The sequence below is a fragment of the Amblyraja radiata genome, chromosome 13 (genome assembly GCF_010909765.2).
Source record: "Amblyraja radiata isolate CabotCenter1 chromosome 13, sAmbRad1.1.pri, whole genome shotgun sequence".
NCBI lineage: Eukaryota > Metazoa > Chordata > Chondrichthyes > Rajiformes > Rajidae > Amblyraja > Amblyraja radiata.
Window position 1 is genome coordinate 25585803 of NC_045968.1, and position 18493 is coordinate 25604295.

The 18493-nt window shown below is 47.3% G+C and overlaps 1 protein-coding gene across 2 annotated transcripts in view; it reads left to right on the plus strand.

The window, feature by feature from the left end:
- Positions 1-298: 298 nt before the first annotated feature.
- LOC116979735 (allantoinase, mitochondrial-like) overlaps positions 299-18493 on the plus strand; it is a 32368-nt gene continuing 14173 nt past the window's right edge. The window contains exons 1-3 of one of the 2 annotated variants that reach the window (XM_033031484.1): positions 299-839; positions 4643-4765; positions 18246-18397. In XM_033031484.1, the coding sequence (XP_032887375.1) occupies positions 813-839; positions 4643-4765; positions 18246-18397 (302 nt within the window). In that variant the 5' untranslated portion in view covers positions 299-812. Of the gene's footprint in view, positions 840-4099; positions 4766-18245; positions 18398-18493 lie in introns of those variants that run through there. The other variant, XM_033031485.1, reaches the window with a different exon arrangement.

The following is an 18493-nucleotide window of genomic DNA, read 5'->3' on the forward strand; positions in this document are numbered from 1 at the left end:
TCACCACTGTTCTGGCTTAAGCAATTTATCAATCTATTTTGTATTCTCTTTGTCCCTGCTGCTTAATCCACTGCAGTAACAGGGCTGGGGTGCATACAATAAAATTATTTGCTTGCACACCCAAACAGTCACCCATAAAGGGCACTTACAAAATTACAAATTCCCCCCCCGGCGCACCAGTTCCTCCTTTGTTCTTCCCCCCCTCCCTCACGGCGGACCCCACACGCAAGGTCCTCCTTTGTTCCTTCCCTCAGAAGCGACATTTTCACTCCCATCATCGCCCGCCGCTACGACCGCTCCACTACCGGGTACTGACCAAAGAGCGGAGCTCCGCTCTATGATCTTTGGTGCCGACCGAGGCCCCAGTCGTGGGTTCCGTCGGCCGGCGAAGCTCCACCTCCGGAAGACGTATGCACATACACATGTATAGTCACAGGTAGACAAAAAGCTGGAGAAACTCAGCGGGTGACGTTTCGGGTCGAGACCCTTCTTCCGATGTATTCACATGTTACTTGTCCCATGCTTTGATTTCTTCTTGTGAAAATAACTTTATTCCTACTGCTTGATGTATTGGATTCTGATCCAGGGCTCATCAAAGAAGATTTCACCACCTTTGATCACCTGCTCTCACGGGACATTCAGCCATATTTAGTTTAATAATTCTCCTGGGCTGTTTTGACATGTTGTAGAAACGTGTGGCTGATAATCATTGATTTTACATTGGACTGCCTCTGTTCTGTTAATGATTGATATAATTCGCTTGGACACATGAGCAATGAATCCATGAGAGCCTGGAAGCATTTTTTTCCAAAATGGAAGTGGGCTCGCAGCTGTCAGTGGTGAGAAGCACGAAATCAGCACAATAGGCCGAAGTCAGCATGTTTTAGTGAAAGGCAGATCATGCCTGACGAACCTGTTGGAATTCTTTGAGGCAGCAAATAGCAGGATAGACAAAGGAGAGTCAGTGGATGTGGTTAACCTGGATTTTCAGAAGGCCTTTGATAAGGTGCCGCATGTGAGGCTGCGAAAGAAGATGAGAAGCCATCATATCAGAGGGAAGATATTAGCATGGATAGCAAGAGTGACAATAAAGGTTTTTTTTTCCTTGTTGGCTGCCAGTGACCAGCTGTGTTCCGCAGGGGTCAGTGCTGGGGCCACTACTCCTCACGATGGATATTGATAATTTGGATGCAGGAATTGAAGGGTTTGTGGCCAAGTTTTGCAATACCAACTGGGGCTCCCTGGGTTTATAAGGTGTAGGGCTGATGATGTGCAGCTGAGTTGATCCAATTCCAGCTAATTGGACACAGCTGTTTCTCCTTGAATGTGGCCTCAGTTCAGTCGAGCTCTGTCCAGGGTGCCAGTGTTTTCCAGCAGCCGGGTCCTGATCGTTGGCTTCTTCTGACCTGTCTGCTGATGACAGAGATTGGTGTGGCTCTTAGGGATGACGTGTCATCGCAGATCACAGCCTCCAAAATGATCTCTGTTCATCCTTCCAAGTTCCCACCTTCATTCCCTAAAACAATCCATGTTTGACCACCCTCTTCTTATACGTAACTAATGCCCACTAATCCATGCAGCATTATGATAAACCTTTTTTGCACCCTCTCTGAAGCCTCCACTTGCTTTCTGTTATGGGGCAACCAAAACTGTATGCAATACTCTAAATGTGACCTAACCAAAGTCCTATTATTATTGCATCATTATTTCTTGACTCTTATACTAAATGTGCTGATCCATGAAGGCAAGAATACCATATGTCTTCCTACCACTTGATCTACTAGTGTTGACACTTTCAACATTCCTTGGTACATTATTGCTGTTAAATGTCTTTCCATTAACTGTATTCTTTCCCAATGCATTTCTCAAACTTGTCTATATAAACCATTCGATTAGATTCCAGCCAACACAGGGCTGGGAATTTTCTCAGAACTGCCACAGCTCCTTTCCATATCATTCCCTGAAATTAAGGTCATGAGATTCCAGCAAAGTTTAAGGAGAATAATTTTCCAGGAAATTTCCATCCCATTCCTCACTTCTAGGCACGCATTATCTAAACTATACATCCTCTTCATAATTCTCAATTAGATTCTGGTCCAAAGGAAAGCACTAGATATTCAGTCATCTCTGAATAAACCACTGTAGCCCCTTTATTAGATTCCACCTTGAAACTCACTCCACAATTTTTAACTAGCTAAGCCCCTTCCATTAACTTCTAGCTATGACCAATGTTTGTTATTCGGTGGAATAAATGACCAAGAGTGCTTTATTACATTATTGTTATACCAGGAGTGCAATAAAGATCTGGATAATGGACAGAATATGTTGAATGGCAGTGGTAAATCTATTTTATTGAGGAAATGAGTCACCCCATCTGCGAACACCAAAAGAAAATGTAATGTCTACTGTAAGAGATTGAAATGGCAAAATCCAGTGCCATCTGCCAACCTTCCTTGACATTTTCATTCAGAGTTAAATCCTTTAACTCTTACCTGAGGGTAAACAATTTCTGATGTAATTCTCCTCCACCATTGAGATGAGATGTCATACTGGATGCTATAACAGTCATAGGGCAAGGCAGCATTGAAACTGTCTCTTCAGCCCATGGAGACCATGCCAACCATCAACCACCCATTTTATGTTAATTCAACATATATCCCATTTTAATTTCCCCCATATTCTCTTCAACACACCAGATCGTATCATTCACCTATATACAGGGTCAATTTAAAACATCCAATTAACCTCATAACCCACCCATCTTTGGGATGTGAGAAAAAGATTCATTACTAATGCTCCAATTTACCGAGTGCAGAGAAGGAGGCAATAACATCCCGCAGAATTCTGACTCCTCACTTATCTTTACCACGTTGATGTGCAAATCAGAAAAAAACAGAGTTTCATTTATAGAAAGTATTTCTTGTCTCCAAAGTCCTCTGAAGCATTTATAGTCAAAAATGTATTCTTGCAGGGCACACAGCAGATACATTGAAAACAGCCTAATTCCTCAAGCTGAGTCGGTGGCATGGTGGCGCAGCATTGGTGTTGCTGCCTTACAGCGCCAGAGGTCCGGGTTCGACCCTGACTACGGGTGCTGTCTGGACAGAGTTTGCACGATTTCCACGCGACCAGCGTGTGCTTTCTCCGAGATCTTCAGTTTACTCTCACACTCAAAAGACATTTTGGTTTGTAGGTTAATTGGGTTGGTATAAATGTTAATTGTCCCTAGTGTGTGTAGAATAGTGTTAATGTGTGGGATCGCTGGTTGGTGTGGACTAGGTTACCCAAAGGGCCTGTTTCCTCAATGTATCTCCAAATTAAAACTAAACTAATTGGAGCTAGGAAATTGAGAAACCTCCTTTGACGAGAACAGTGAAGAAGGGACTCACACCATATCTGAACAGCAGGAAGAAAACATCAATCTCGCTGCAAAAATCCCACGCAGGAATAGGTTCTTGGAATGTATTCTGTCAAAGGCGAACCTGTGCCTTGAGCTGTGTGAACAAATGAGCAGGCATGGTGGCTGAGATGCACCGTGGATCGCAATATTAGATGCTTTCATTACAACATTTAATTCCAGAGAAATGCCTGTTTTGTGTAAGCTTCCAAGTTTTTAAAGACGCATGTGTCCAGAAATTTATCCCCCATTAGCCTCAAAGCTTTGGACTCTGGCTCAGAAATTCCACTGACTTCAGAGTTCAATACTGTATGGTGTAATTAATGCTGTTTGCCAAGGATGAATTATCAGTCAATATTTGTTGTGAACGTTTGCCTCCATGTCCTTGACACTGTTCCAGTGGATGTCACCACTGTTCTGGCTTAAGCAATTTATCAATCTATTTTGTATTCTCTTTGTCCCTGCTGCTTAATCCACTGCAGTAACAGGGCTGGGGTGCATACAATAAAATTATTTGCTTGCACACCCAAACAGTCACCCATAAAGGGCACTTACAAAATTACAAATTCCCCCCCCGGCGCACCAGTTCCTCCTTTGTTCTTCCCCCCCTCCCTCACGGCGGACCCCACACGCAAGGTCCTCCTTTGTTCCTTCCCTCAGAAGCGACATTTTCACTCCCATCATCGCCCGCCGCTACGACCGCTCCACTACCGGGTACTGACCAAAGAGCGGAGCTCCGCTCTATGATCTTTGGTGCCGACCGAGGCCCCAGTCGTGGGTTCCGTCGGCCGGCGAAGCTCCACCTCCGGAAGACGTATGCACATACACATGTATAGTCACAGGTAGACAAAAAGCTGGAGAAACTCAGCGGGTGACGTTTCGGGTCGAGACCCTTCTTCCGATGTATTCACATGTTACTTGTCCCATGCTTTGATTTCTTCTTGTGAAAATAACTTTATTCCTACTGCTTGATGTATTGGATTCTGATCCAGGGCTCATCAAAGAAGATTTCACCACCTTTGATCACCTGCTCTCACGGGACATTCAGCCATATTTAGTTTAATAATTCTCCTGGGCTGTTTTGACATGTTGTAGAAACGTGTGGCTGATAATCATTGATTTTACATTGGACTGCCTCTGTTCTGTTAATGATTGATATAATTCGCTTGGACACATGAGCAATGAATCCATGAGAGCCTGGAAGCATTTTTTTCCAAAATGGAAGTGGGCTCGCAGCTGTCAGTGGTGAGAAGCACGAAAGTTGTACTGGATTCAGGCATCTGCCCAGCTGATATCATTATAAAAGGGGACAAGATTGTGGGTATTCACACTGAGTTAACCACAGCTCCTCATCTGTTCAATCAACAGGTGAGCATGACACACATTTTCTAGTTTGACACTAACTATGTGAAAATAATACCTTTTCATGAAAAACCTGAATGGTTCACTAATATCCTTCTGGTGGCTTCAAGGCTTAATGCTGTGGGTCACAATGATCTCTATTCCCACACCACTGCAGTAATTTAGCTGGGCTTCTGGGTGAAAAACCCCATTGGTCAGTTCATTATGAGGCTTGGGCGCTATGTCTTGTGCCATATTTACACAGCTCTGCACCACTTCCAGTAGGTCGGAGTGGCATGAAAGTTGGTGGGAGGGAGCAGGAAATTGATCTGTTAATTCATTCCACTAAGAAGTAAAGGTCTTTGGCGGAGTAATCAGAGCCAATGTCTTGGAAGGAACTGCAGATTCTGGTTGAAACTGAAGATAGACACAAAATGCCGGAGTAACTCAGCAGGACTGGCATCATCTCTGGAGAGAAGGAATGGGTGACATTTTGGGTTGAGACCTTTCTTCAGACTTATGTCGGGAGAGGAAGATACATAGATAAGGAAGTGTAAGGTGTGAAGGCAAGACCAAGGGAATGGAGATCAACGGAAATGTAGAATGGATCATTGTTAGCTGGGTGAGGTAACAACAAAAGTAGTCGGAGACAGTAAGACTGGTCAGAGAACTGGGAAGGGGGAGGGATGGCGAGAGAGGGTAAGCGAGGGTTACTTGAAGTTAGATAAGTCAATTTTCATACCGTTGGGATGTAAGCCGCCCAAGAGAAATATGAGGTGCTGTTCCTCCAATTTGCGCTGGATCACACTCTGACAATGGAGGAGGCCCAGGACAGAAAGGTCAGTGTGGGAATGGGAGAGGGAATTAAAGTGTCCGGGAGATCAGGTAAGTCAATTGCAGCCAACAACAGAAAGACAAAGCCCACAGGCCAAATTGGGCTGGGCTTGGAATGTTAGGGAAAATAATCACTTGCATGACCCGTCTGCCCTGATCGCACTTACCACCAGCTTCTCCTAGCACAATCCGAGTTGTCCTCTCCTATAATCCTGGGAGATAAGTTTATCTCATGCTGCCCATGATATTGTTGGGCTGGAAATTCTACATCTGTGCCAGGCTATCTTACAGGCAATATTTTAGCCATCAAGTAGCAATAATGATCATGTTTAATAAAACATATCCTGTTATAGACACAAAAAGCTGGAGCAACTCAGTGGGTCAGACAGCATCTCTGGTAAAAAGGAATAGTGATGTTTCTGGTCGAGACACTTCTTCAGACCTGTTATTTTGATTACCTGTTTGCACTGGTTAGGCTTGTTTCTACTCTTATTTCCCCCCATCTGGCCCATATCACTCTAAACCTTTCCTATCAATGTACCTCTCCAATCGTCATTTAAATGTATTTATTATAACTGCCTCAACTATCTTATCCGGCTTCAAACACCCACCATCATTAGGGTGAAAAAAAATGTCCCTCAGGTTCTATTAAATCCTTCACATCTCACCTTAAATCTATACCTTCTAGTTCCCTTATCTTGGGAGACTGCATTCACCCTATCTACTCTCCTTACGATCTTATACACCTCTAGAAAATCACTCCTCGACCTCCAAGAAATAAAGTCCTAGCCTGCCCAACCTCTTTCAATAGCTCTGGCCCTCAACCTGACAACATGCACGTAAATCTTCTCTGAACTCTTTCCAGTTTAATGGCATCTTTCCTATAACAGGATAACTAAAACTGATCATAATACTCAAGGAACTTAAGGAACACAAGGAACTTCGGACACTGGTTTACAAAAAAAAAGACACAAAGTTCTGGAATATCTCAGTAGGCCAGGCAGCATCTCTGGACAACGTGGATAGGTGATGTTTTGGGTCAAACCCTTCTCCAATACTCCAAATCTTGTATAGCTCTATTATAACGTCCCTATTTCCATACTTAATACCCTGACTGATGGAAGCCATAATGCCAAAAGCTTTCTTCATCTCCCTATATTCCTGTGACACCACTTTCAGGAAACAATGTACGTACTCTTGGGGCCCTCTGCTCTATTGTGAGGAGTTTTGGACCCCCATATGTGACAAAGGATGTGCTGTCATTGGAGAGGGTCCAGAGGAGGTTTATGAGAATGATCCATTGGGTTAACATATGACGAGTGTTTGAAGGCACTGGGCCTGTGCTCGCTGCAGGTTAGAAGGAATAGGGGAGACCTCATCGGAACATTCCAAATAGTGAGAGGCCTAGATAGAGTGAATGTGGAGAGGATGTTTCCACTAGTGGGATAATCTAGGACCAGAGGCCATTGCAGACACCACTGCAGGGCATCTGTTCCATTAGCCATTGATCAACTGGCATTGGGCCACTGAGACACCATGATGTTTCTTCAAATGAGGAGTTTGGAGTATGGTAGTTGGTTAGGCTTCCTTTATAATAATAATAATAATAAATTTTATATTTAATGGGCGCCTTTCATAGAAAATCTCAAGGACACCTTACATAGTAATCGGAATAAAAACATATAATCGGAGTAAAACAAGTAATTAAAGACATCACAATGACACAAATTAAAAACAGAATTCAATCCAAAAACAGAAAATCAAAAACACAGTGTGAAGAGAGAGCAGCGGCAACCAATTCGTGCCAGCGTCCACTCTCTCTTCACGGCAACCATCTTGGACACAGACCTACAAGACTACAGTTAGACAAAAAAAAATCATCCCCCCACAGTGGATAGCACTGTGGAGGAAGGCACAATATCCAGTCCCCACCCCATGTTCACCCCAAAGTCAGGCCTATTGAGGCCACCGCAATTGCCTCTACGGAGGCCCGATGTCCCTGGCCGTTCTCACCGGGTGGTCTTGCCCCGGCGTCGGGATAGTACTTTCTCATTCTGCAGCAGTACCTAGGTTTCTGGCTCCAATGGAAGTTCTGGTCTCCGTTAATAGGCTTCACGGATGGAGAGAATGCAAGCACTAAGACAAGCATAGATCCAGTTAGAAGCTGACTCCAACTCCTCCTCAACCCATATACTTTCAGCAGATTCTGTAGTGCACCAAGCACCTGGTTACTCTGATAATTTGAACAGAAAGGTCATCAACCTGAAATATTAATTCCATTGCTCTTTCCACAGATGCTGCCTGGTCTACTGAGTATTTCCACCATTTTATTTTTATTTCAGATTTATAGTCACAAGCGTAGCACCACTATGTGATCTCATCTTCCAGCAGAAAGCAGCAGAGGTCTATTTATTCCAGCTGTCATGAACGGTGCCCACAAACCTCATGCATGCTAACTTGCTACTTCCTCACTCTCTTTATCTGCTGCCACATCTTATACCCCTTTTGTCATCTCCAGCACATCCAGGTACGAAATGTAGGGCTAACAAGGATCTTGTTAGGGCAAACATTTATTTTACATGTAAAACATTTCAGTGAGTTCACCAGCTTTCCAAGTGTAATTTTCAATTCTTTTCTCACCTCTCAATCCACTTGTTTTAATATCTTTTCAATAACATTTATTTTAAATGGTAATTTTATAATAATAAGCATCCAAAACCATTCCACTGTAACTTAAATTTGAGCTAAATAAGAGACAGTTGTCATGGTAGATACAACACAGAAACAGACCCTTTGTCCCACTAATCTGTGCTGAGCATCATCTACCCTTTTAGTACAGTGGTTTAAGTGATATGAAAGTTGATAAAAGGGGTTTGAGAAATAAAAACGTAGGTCGGCCATTGGATCTTTTGAGCCTGGTCCATAATTTGTCAAAATCATTGCTGACCTACCAGCACCATTTTCCTGCACAGATCCTGCAGCCTTTTCTTCCCACAGCACACATAAGCAGGTGCTTTGCTCCACCATGTGGTGAAAGAGCTGGAACAGCAGGGGTTAAGGGAGAGAATCCCAAAGCCTAAAATACAAACAGGTGAAGTAACCAACAGGCATTTCCTGACAGAACAAAGTCTATGTATGTTGAGAGTTAGTTCATTTGCCCCCCTCGAGCCTCCAGTTTATGGGCCTGTTTGAACAAGCCTTGCAACATTTGTACCAGAGAAAAAACTGGTGTTTGAATGAGGTCATTAACAATATTGCCTATTGGAGTTTTTGGAAAAAAGGGAAAATTAGAAAAACAGTATTTTATATATCGCTTGTCCATTGTTGAAAGCCCTCTAGAAATTCCAGCAACTTGTGTTTCATAGGTAATCCCTTGACCAAGGGTATCAGCAGTATAAATCAGTGTAGGTGGCATTGCAGCCAAACATAGTGCTAACTTCATCTGACACAACCTAATATTCATTCCAGGAGTATCAATGAACAGTGACCAAGAGCCTAAATCTATTAAAAAGATCTGATATTACTAAATACTGAATTTATTGTCATGATTCACTTGTTTAAATCTTATTTAATAAGTGTGTCTGGTATCTTCCTCTTGCTCAACTGTATTGCCTCTGGCAGATATTGCTTCTGGAGGATATTGCTAATCTCATCTAAATTCACACTGCTCAGCACTATTACTTATAGCATAATCAACGGTTTGCTCAGCTTGTAGCAATAATAACTGTTTGAATGTTTGGATTAAATTCCTTCCCGTATAACAGCACATAAAGCAAAGTCAGTTGTGAGAAAAAGGTGTATTGCCATAAAGGTGTAGGGACCTGCGCTTGCTACCTCCAACGGGTTATAAAGGATCCAATTTAAAGAGGACCACGCTGTTTGTGCATATGCAATAGTGTGACTGTAGTTCTTAATAATTCAACAGCCATAATGAGCTTGAATATATTGAAGATGTATTATCAACAAAAAGATATCTCTTTTTTTTTACAATAGACAACTAAATGTAGAATACATGAGAAATAGAAAGGGATAGTGCTTTCATGAGGTTCTAGAAGGCCCTTACAGACACTGGAAGTATGACGTAACCAAGGTATCTCTGCTTGAAGTTGAAAGGCACTACTTACTGCAAATAGTAGTTTCGGTGCTTTGGCTTGATGTTGAAAGGCACTACTTACTGCAAATGGTGGTTTGTGTGCTTGGGCTTGAAGTTGAAAGGCACTACTTACTGCAAATGGTGGTTTGGGTGCTTTGGCTTGAAGTTGAAAGGCACTACTTACTGCAATTGGTGGTTTGGGTGCTTTGGCTTGAAGTTGAAAGGCACTACTTACTGCAATTGGTGGTTTGGGTGCTTTGGCTTGAAGTTGAAAGGCACTACTTACTGCAAATGGTAGTTTGGGTGCTTTGGCTTGAAGTTAAAAGGCACTACTGCAAATGCACTTACTTCCTGTTTGCACTGTATATTGATTTTAGATAAAACGCTACCACTTATGGCTGTGACTTTTTGGCCATCTTACTCAGTCCCCTTCCGCTCAGCAGGTGCAGAGAATTCTTCCCATCAATTAAAAATAATAGTGTTATTAGTGTTTAAAAAATGTTGAGAATCTCTCTCCTGTCAATCACGCCATGAAGGCCACACCTTTTCCGGTGGGAGGGGTTATAAAACCCGGAAGTGTGGGTGTGGCTCAGTCGCTGCATGATGGGGGAGGGAGAGGTCACGACTCTTTCTGAGCTGTGAATCAACTGAACACACTGAATGTCTACTGAACTGTGAGTTTGGTGTTTTGTGTGGTTTTATGGTGGTTTCACCCTGCATGAAATGGTATGAAGCTGCATTTGAATTTGGTGGCCTTGCACCCTGCTTGAAGTGGTTGGAAACTGCACTTGAATTCGGTGGCCTTGCACCCTGCTTGAAGTGGTAGGAAACTGCACTTGAATTTGGTGGCCTTGCATCCTGCTTGAAGTGGAAGGAAACTGCACTTGAATTTGGTGGCCTTGCACCCTGCTCAAAGTGGTAAGAAACTGCACTTGAATTTGGTGGCCTTGCACCCTGTTTGAAATGGTAGGAGAATGGAATTGAATTTGGTGGCCTTGCACCCTGCTTGAAATGGAATTTCAAGGATTAGCCATGAGTCAACTGCCAGCCCACCAGCCGTGAGTGGGCTGCCAGCAGATCAGGCTTGAGGGACTGAGCTGCCACCCTAAGAACCCATACCAGCGCTCCAGAAAGCCCCCCCCCACTGGCCACCAATATTGGAATTGGTGGAGAGGTGGAATATTGCATCCGGGGACCAGCCCTCCCGTGTGAACATGGGACCCAACGGGTCCCACTTAGTCTAGTATTTAAATAAAAACATAGGCCAAAGAGCCATTCAGATATTGCCACAAACCAAGTTCTCACACAGCCTTCAGACGTGTAAATGTGGGCAAATCCATCCCGCTGTCACAGTCTGCCCTCTCCTCATTCTCATCCACTTCACCTCCCAGTACTTTTCCACCGGTCCCTCCTTCTCCTCACCTACCTGCCTACCACTCCCCTCTCATCAGCCCAACTCTCCTCACCTGTTGCACTCAGTTGCCTCTGATCACCAATTAACCCGGTATATAGACTCTCCTCACCGTTCACACAGTGCCAGATTGTTCTCAGCATTCATGCAAGACTCTCCAGCGATTTCCCGACTTCCTGCCTGGCTTCGACTCTCCTTTCGTCTGTCCCTCGCTGGTTTGTTTGCATCGTGTGTTGGATCTCCTGGTTACCGGACCTTCCGCTACCCCGATTACGTCTCCTGCCTGCCCCTCTTCGGAACCCTCGCTCAATCCTGAGCCTCTGTGTGAGTACGGTGTACCCATTCCTGTGTTACTACTCTGTGTTACAGTATCGTAATAAAGTTCGTTACCAACTATACCTGCCTGATTCTGTGCTGCTATTGGGTCCAAGCTATACCCGTTACAGTACAATCTGGCCCACTATGGACTCAGCGCACACAACGTCTCCTTCAAACCGCTTCGAGGGGATTGAACACACGCTCCTGCAGCACGAAGCTATACTCACTGCCTCCAACTCCGAGGTTCGACAGGCTGTGTCAAACCAGGAGCAAGCATTGGTTGCACTAGCCACCCAGGTCCAACAGCTGACGACCACCCTCACCCAGGCTACACCCCATGCTTCGCCTCCGGCTCCGACAGCACCAGCTCCCGGTCCGCCCGGACCATCACCTGAGCCCCGGGTGGGAACCCCGGAGCACTATGCTGGAGACCCGGAGGGCTGCAACCCATTCATCACGAACTGTTCCATTCTCTTCACCCTACAGCCCTACACCTTCGCCCAGGAAGCGGCGAGAGTGGCGTTTACCATTAATCACCTGACTGGCAGAGCTCGGCTGTGGGGAACGGCTGAATGGGAGCGACGCACGCCAGCTTGCTCCTCTTTCCTGGCCTTCGCCGTGGAGCTTCGCAAGGTGTTTGGTGAGGTTTCGATGGGGCCGGACGCTGCGGGAGGTCTGCTGGGGTTGAGCCAGGGGAACCAGAGCGTCGCTGACTTCGCCATCGACTTTCACACCAGGGCCCGGCAGAGTGATTGGAACGCCCCGGCCCAGTGTAACGCTTTCTTGCTGGGCTTGAATGACTATATCAAGGATGAGTTGGTGTCCCACGACCTTCCTTCTTCTCTGGATGGGCTTATCGAGCTAACGACCCGTCTGGACCGACGCATCCTGGCGAGACGTCGGGAGAGGCGACAGGGACAGGCGGACCGCCAGCTATCCACCCAAGCTCGTTTTCCTCCGGAGACTGGACTACCCTCGTCGGGGCAACCGTCGAGGCAACCCGAACCCATGCAGGTGGGTCGCACCAGTCTCACCCCCGAGGAACGGGAACGTCGGCGTCGGGGGAACCTCTGTCTCTACTGTGGCCTGGCGGGTCATTACATCTCCAAGTGTCCAGTAAAGGGCCAGACTCACCAGTAGCGGGGGAATTACTGGTGAGTCGAACCTCTGAACTTTCCTCTGCCTGACGCCCTCTTTGTCATGCCCGTCTGCTGTTGTCTGATGGTTTTCACACCCTCGCCACCTTCATAGACTCTGGTTGTGACATTAATCTTATGGACAAGGAATTAGCCCGCCAGCTTGGCATCAGTTGTGTTCCCCTGCCTGAACCTGTTCCCGCCAACGCCCTCGACGGCCATCTCCTGGGGACTGTTTCTCACCAGACGGTCCCAGTGCGCATGCTCCTGTCTGGTAATCACCATGAGACCATCCAGTTCCACATCCTGCAGTCTCCCCGTCTTCCCCTCATCCTGGGTTACCCCTGGCTTCGGTGACACAACCCCAACATCGACTGGAGGACGGGGGTCATCTTGGGTTGGAGCCCTTCCTGCCACCAAGTGTGCCTGAAGCAAGCCTCAGCTCCTCAACCGGCCACCTGCTCCAGTTCTGCTCCAGATCTGACGGGGGTCCCAGCCGAGTACCATGACTTTGGGGAGGTTTTTAGCAAGTCTAGGGCCACCTCCCTTCCTCCTCATCGGCCCTATGACTGCGCCGTAGACCTCCTGCCTGGTTCCGCTCCTCCTAGGGGTCGCCTTTACTCCCTGTCCGCCCCTGAGAGAGGCGCCATGGAGAAATACATAAACGACTCCTTGGCTGCTGGTCTCATCCGTCCCTCCTCGTCTCCTGCTGGGGCTGGGTTCTTCTTCGTGGAGAAGGACAAATCTCTGCGTCCCTGCATAGATTACCGGGGGCTCAACGGCATCACGGTGAAGAATCGCTACCCTCTCCCACTCATCTCCTCTGCTTTCGAGCTCCTGGAGGGGGCCACCATCTTTTCAAAGTTGGATCTACGCAACGCCTACCACTTGGTCCGCATCAAAGAGGGAGATGAGTAGAAGACCGCCTTCGACACTCCCACGGGACATTATGAATACCTGGTGATGCCCTTTGGCCTCACCAACGCCCCGGCCGTCTTCCAGGCTTTGGTCAATGACGTCCTCAGAGACATGTTGAACAAGTAGGTGTTCGTCTATATTGATGACATCCTCATCTTTTCACGGACCAAGGAGGAACACGTACACCACGTCCAGGCAGTTCTACATCGGCTCCTGGAGAACTCGCTCTTCGTTAAAGCTGAGAAGTGCGAGTTTCACTCCCCGTCAGTCTCCTTCCTAGGATACATCGTTGGCCAAGGGAACATCAAGATGGACCCCGCCAAGGTCTCTGCTGTCACCACCTGGCCTGTTCCTGACTCCCACAAGCAGCTCCAAAGGTTCCTGGGGTTCGCCAATTTTTACCGACGGTTCATCCGTGACTACAGTACTATGGCCGCACCCCTCACGGCACTCGCCTCCTCCAAGGTTCCGTTCCGGTGGTCTGCCGCGGCCGACGAAGCTTTTCAGACACTCAAGACACGGTTTACATCGGCCCCCATCCTCCAAGTTCCGGACTCAGAGAGACAGTTCGTGGTGGAGGTGGACGCCTCCGACGTGGGGGTGGGAGCTGTTCTGTCCCAGCGGGCTGCCGGGGACCAGAAGCTCCATCCATGCGCCTTCTTCTCCCGACGCCTGACCCCTGCTGAGAGGAATTATGACATTGGCAACCGAGAACTGTTGGCGGTTAAGTTGGCGTTGGAGGAGTGGCGTCACTGGCTGGAGGGAACCGAGCAGCCTTTCTTGGTTTGGACTGACCACAAGAACCTTGAATACCTCCAGTCAGCCAAGAGGCTCAACTCTCGTCAGACCCGCTGGTCTCTCTTCTTCACCCGCTTCAACTTCTCCCTCTCCTACCGACCTGGGTCCCGCAACGTGAAGCCCGATGCCCTCTCTCGACAGTTCTTGGCGAAGGAGGAGCCTGCCTCTGGCCCCAACACCATCCTCCCGTCCCCGCACAGGGTTGCCTCCCTCACCTGGGAAGTGGAGGAGAGGGTCAAGGCGGCCTTGGAGAACCAGCCGGGACCCAGCGCATGCCCTCCTGATCGCCTGTTTGTGGTTTCTGCCCTGCGGTCCGACGTCCTTCAGTGGGCCCACAGCTCTCGACTCACCTGTCATCCCGGCATTCAGCGGACCAAGGAGATGGTGCTACGGAGGTTCTGGTGGGCATCGGTGGAGGCGGACACTCGAGAGTTTGTCAACGCCTGTCCCGTTTGCAACCAGCACAAGGTCTCACACCAAGCTCCTGCGGGTCATCTGCTTCCACTGCCTGTACCCCATCGACCATGGTCCCACATCTCCCTGGACTTTGTTACCGGCCTGCCCCCATCCAGTGGTCACACCACCATCCTGACCGTGGTCGATAGATTTAGCAAGATGGCTCACTTCCCGCCCCTGCCCGCGCTTCCGTCAGCCAAGGAGACTGCCGAGCTCATGTTACTCCACGTCTTCAGGCTCCATGGTCTCCCCGTCGATGTGGTCTCCGACCGGGGACCCCAGTTTGCCTCTGTGTTCTGGAGGGAGTTTTGCACGCTTGTGGGGGCCACCGTGCGTCTGACGTCCGGATTTCATCCCCAGTCCAACGGCCAAACTGAAAGGAAGAATCCGGAGATGGAGACGGCGCTGCGGTGTATGGTGTCCAAGCATCCCTCCTCCTGGTCCCAGCAGTTGTTGTGGGTGGAGTACGCCCACAACACCCTGACAAGCTCGGCCACTGGGCTCTCGCCTTTCCAGTGTGCCTACGGGTTCCAGCCTCCACTGTTCCCGGCGCTGGAGAAAGAGGTTTCCTGCCCGTCCGTCCAGGCCTTCATTCGTCGCTGCCGCAGGACGTGGACCCAAGCCAGGGCGGATCTTCTCCGCTCCGTGGACCGTTACGCCACGGCTGCCAACCGTCACCGCACCCAGGCCCCCACCTACCTCGCGGGCCAGAAGGTGTGGCTGTCGACCCGGGACCTTCCCTTGAGGGTGGAGTCCAAGAAGTTGGCACCCAAGTTCATCGGTCCCTGTGAGATCCAGAAGGTCATCAACCCAGCGGCTGTGAGGCTCAAGTTGCCTCGTTCCATGCAGGTCCATCCTACGTTCCACGTGTCCAGAGTTAAGCCAGTCTGGGAGAGCTCCCTGGTCCCCGCAGTCCCTCCTCCTCCACCTCCTCGTCTCATCGATGGAGGCCCCGCCTTTACGGTGCACCGCCTCCTGCGCTCCCGCCGTCGCGGGAGGGGTCTCCAATACCTGATCGATTGGGAGGGTTACAGTCCAGAGGAGAGGTCCTGGGTTCCTGCTCGACACATCCTGGACGCCTCCCTCATCAGGGAGTTTCACCGGCGTCATCCCGACCAGCCGTCCAAGTTCGCCACTCCTAGAGGGGTCGCCGCCCCTGAGACTCTGTCCCCTCTTCCGTCTGAGGCGCCCAGTGACGACGAGACGGAGCTTTCCTCTGATGCTATGGAGGAGGATGCGGACATGGATGTCTCGGACGAATATTAGCCCGCCTCCGGTCCCCCTCCTCCCACCCAACTCTGCGTGGGATTGGGTTTATTTTCTTTATTGTTTTTTTGTTTTGTTTTGGGACGTCAGGAGCCGTCCCTTGAGGAAGGGGTTCTGTCACAGTCTGCCCTCTCCTCATTCTCATCCACTTCACCTCCCAGTACTTTTCCACCGGTCCCTCCTTCTCCTCACCTGCCTGCCACTCCCCTCTCATCAGCCCAACTCTCCTCACCTGTTGCACTCAGTTGCCTCTGATCACCAATTAACCCGGTATATAGACTCTCCTCACCGTTCACACAGTGCCAGATTGTTCTCAGCATTCATGCAAGACGCTCCAGCGATTTCCCGACTTCCTGCCTGGCTTCGACTCTCCTTTCGTCTGTCCCTCGCTGGTTTGTTTGCATCGTGTGTTGGATCTCCTGGTTACCGGACCTTCCGCTACCCCGACTACGTCTCCTGCCTGCCCCTCTTCGGAACCCTCGCTCAATCCTGAGCCTCTGTGTGAGTACGGTGTACCCATTCCTGTGTTACTACTCTGTGTTACAGTATCGTAATAAAGTTCGTTACCAACTATACCTGCCTGATTCTGTGCTGCTATTGGGTCCAAGCTATACCCGTTACACCCGCCTGTCGTCCTTCTGATTGTTTGTATGTATGTACGGGCTGTACATAAGTTTGTAACCTGGAGAGGACCTGTACACCAATATCCCACTGAGTGCCAATATCCTGGAATTTTCACGAGCAACTCAAGGCTGTCATGATGAACTGCAACAGTTCACTACCACCAGCTTAAGAAGGAACCTCAATATTGCCATATCAATAAAGTAGTTCATTGCCAACATCTCAAAGAGGATAACCACTGCCATTGCAAGATGACACTTGAGCATCAACAAGAAGAAAGGTCACCGTCACCATCTCACGAATGTGGCTCTTCAGCACTGAAGAAGGCTCATCGCCATCTTCTCAAAGGAAATAGAATATGTATAATAAATCCCTGCCATATTCTCAGAATGAATAAAATAAATTAACATAGCCTTTTGGAACGTGATTAATGTTGCATGATATGTGGTCTATCCAGCTGCCCAGATTCCAGTAACAGTTTACAGTGCAGATTATATTTCAAAGAATTAGCTCCATTGAAATGCTTTGCTAAATTTTATTTTGCTAGGAAAGCAAAGAAATATTTCTGGCACAATTGCTTCACTTGAAGCGTGTGTGGGTATAGATCATATCATTGGATATATCGTATTCAATATAATCTATTCCCATAATGTAGTCTTTCTCTTGTTTCGGTTAGCAGCACCTTGAATGATGACGGTCCCATTACGACACTTCCAGATCTCTTACTACAGAATTCACAAGACTCATTGCTAACCGCCGCAACATCTGCAATTGCCCATAAAGTAACTGAAGATATGTGGAAAACAAATATATTTCTCTGTGGCATGTTTGTTTTAGTTGAGTAACAAAATAAAGGAAGACTTTAAGATTAAAACTCTACAGGTAATTATGGCAGGATCACACAACGAGTTTCACTGAATTTATTTAGCCTGGATTATAAATGAGCAGCATGCACATTTAACAGATAAATGCTTAACATTTTGATATGCCACTACCCTTAATTTTAAAGTGAAAGTTGTCTTTAAAATGTTATTGTCCCTTTACCTATTAATACCAGAAAGTGAAATACTAATGTTTCTGATATTTATTGTGTTTCATTGACTCTTATTGTACAGTGAAATAAGAGCGTTCCATCGCACTAAACACTTCCATGCAAATACAGCATTGGTTAGTCTTAGAATAAAGTTTATCTGCACAATGCCAAGTTTTAACATGTTTAAAACTTTCTTATCATTAATCTTGAAAATTCTGAGGGTTGCAACTTGAATATACTGGACCTTATGCCAAATGTTCAATCTGATGAACTGGCTTTGACCTCGTATAATGAATAACACTGACCCAATTCTATAACCTAATCTAGCATTTACGAATCATGGTCTCTATTCACTATGTCCCTTCTCGGAATGGAAGTTGCATATATTGCTGAATAGCACAATGTTTATTGCCGTAAAGGTGCAGACATAAATTCACAAAGCAGAGTTTTTTTCCATTATTGTCTTATGAAGCCCAAACTAATCTCAAACATTTCCAAAGCGGTCCACCATACTTTCAAAGAGTATTTTTGGATTTAAGAGACCAAACGGTTAATGACTAATTATACTGTTCCTGCGTGTTGTTTACCGGGTCTAATCTCTGTCAATTATTATCTTTCTGTAGATGCTAGATGTTGGTGACCTTATGGTGATGCCTGGTGTGGTGGACAGTCACGTACATGTCAACGAACCTGGACGCACTGACTGGGAAGGTTATTGGACAGCGACGAGGGCAGCAGCAGCCGGAGGAATAACAACACTTATTGACATGCCACTGTAAGGAACCAAACCTGAATACTGAATAACAATCTCCTCAGTGTATCAGTATATCAGGCTCATCCAACAGCCTCAATTTGTTACTGTTGAACTTGT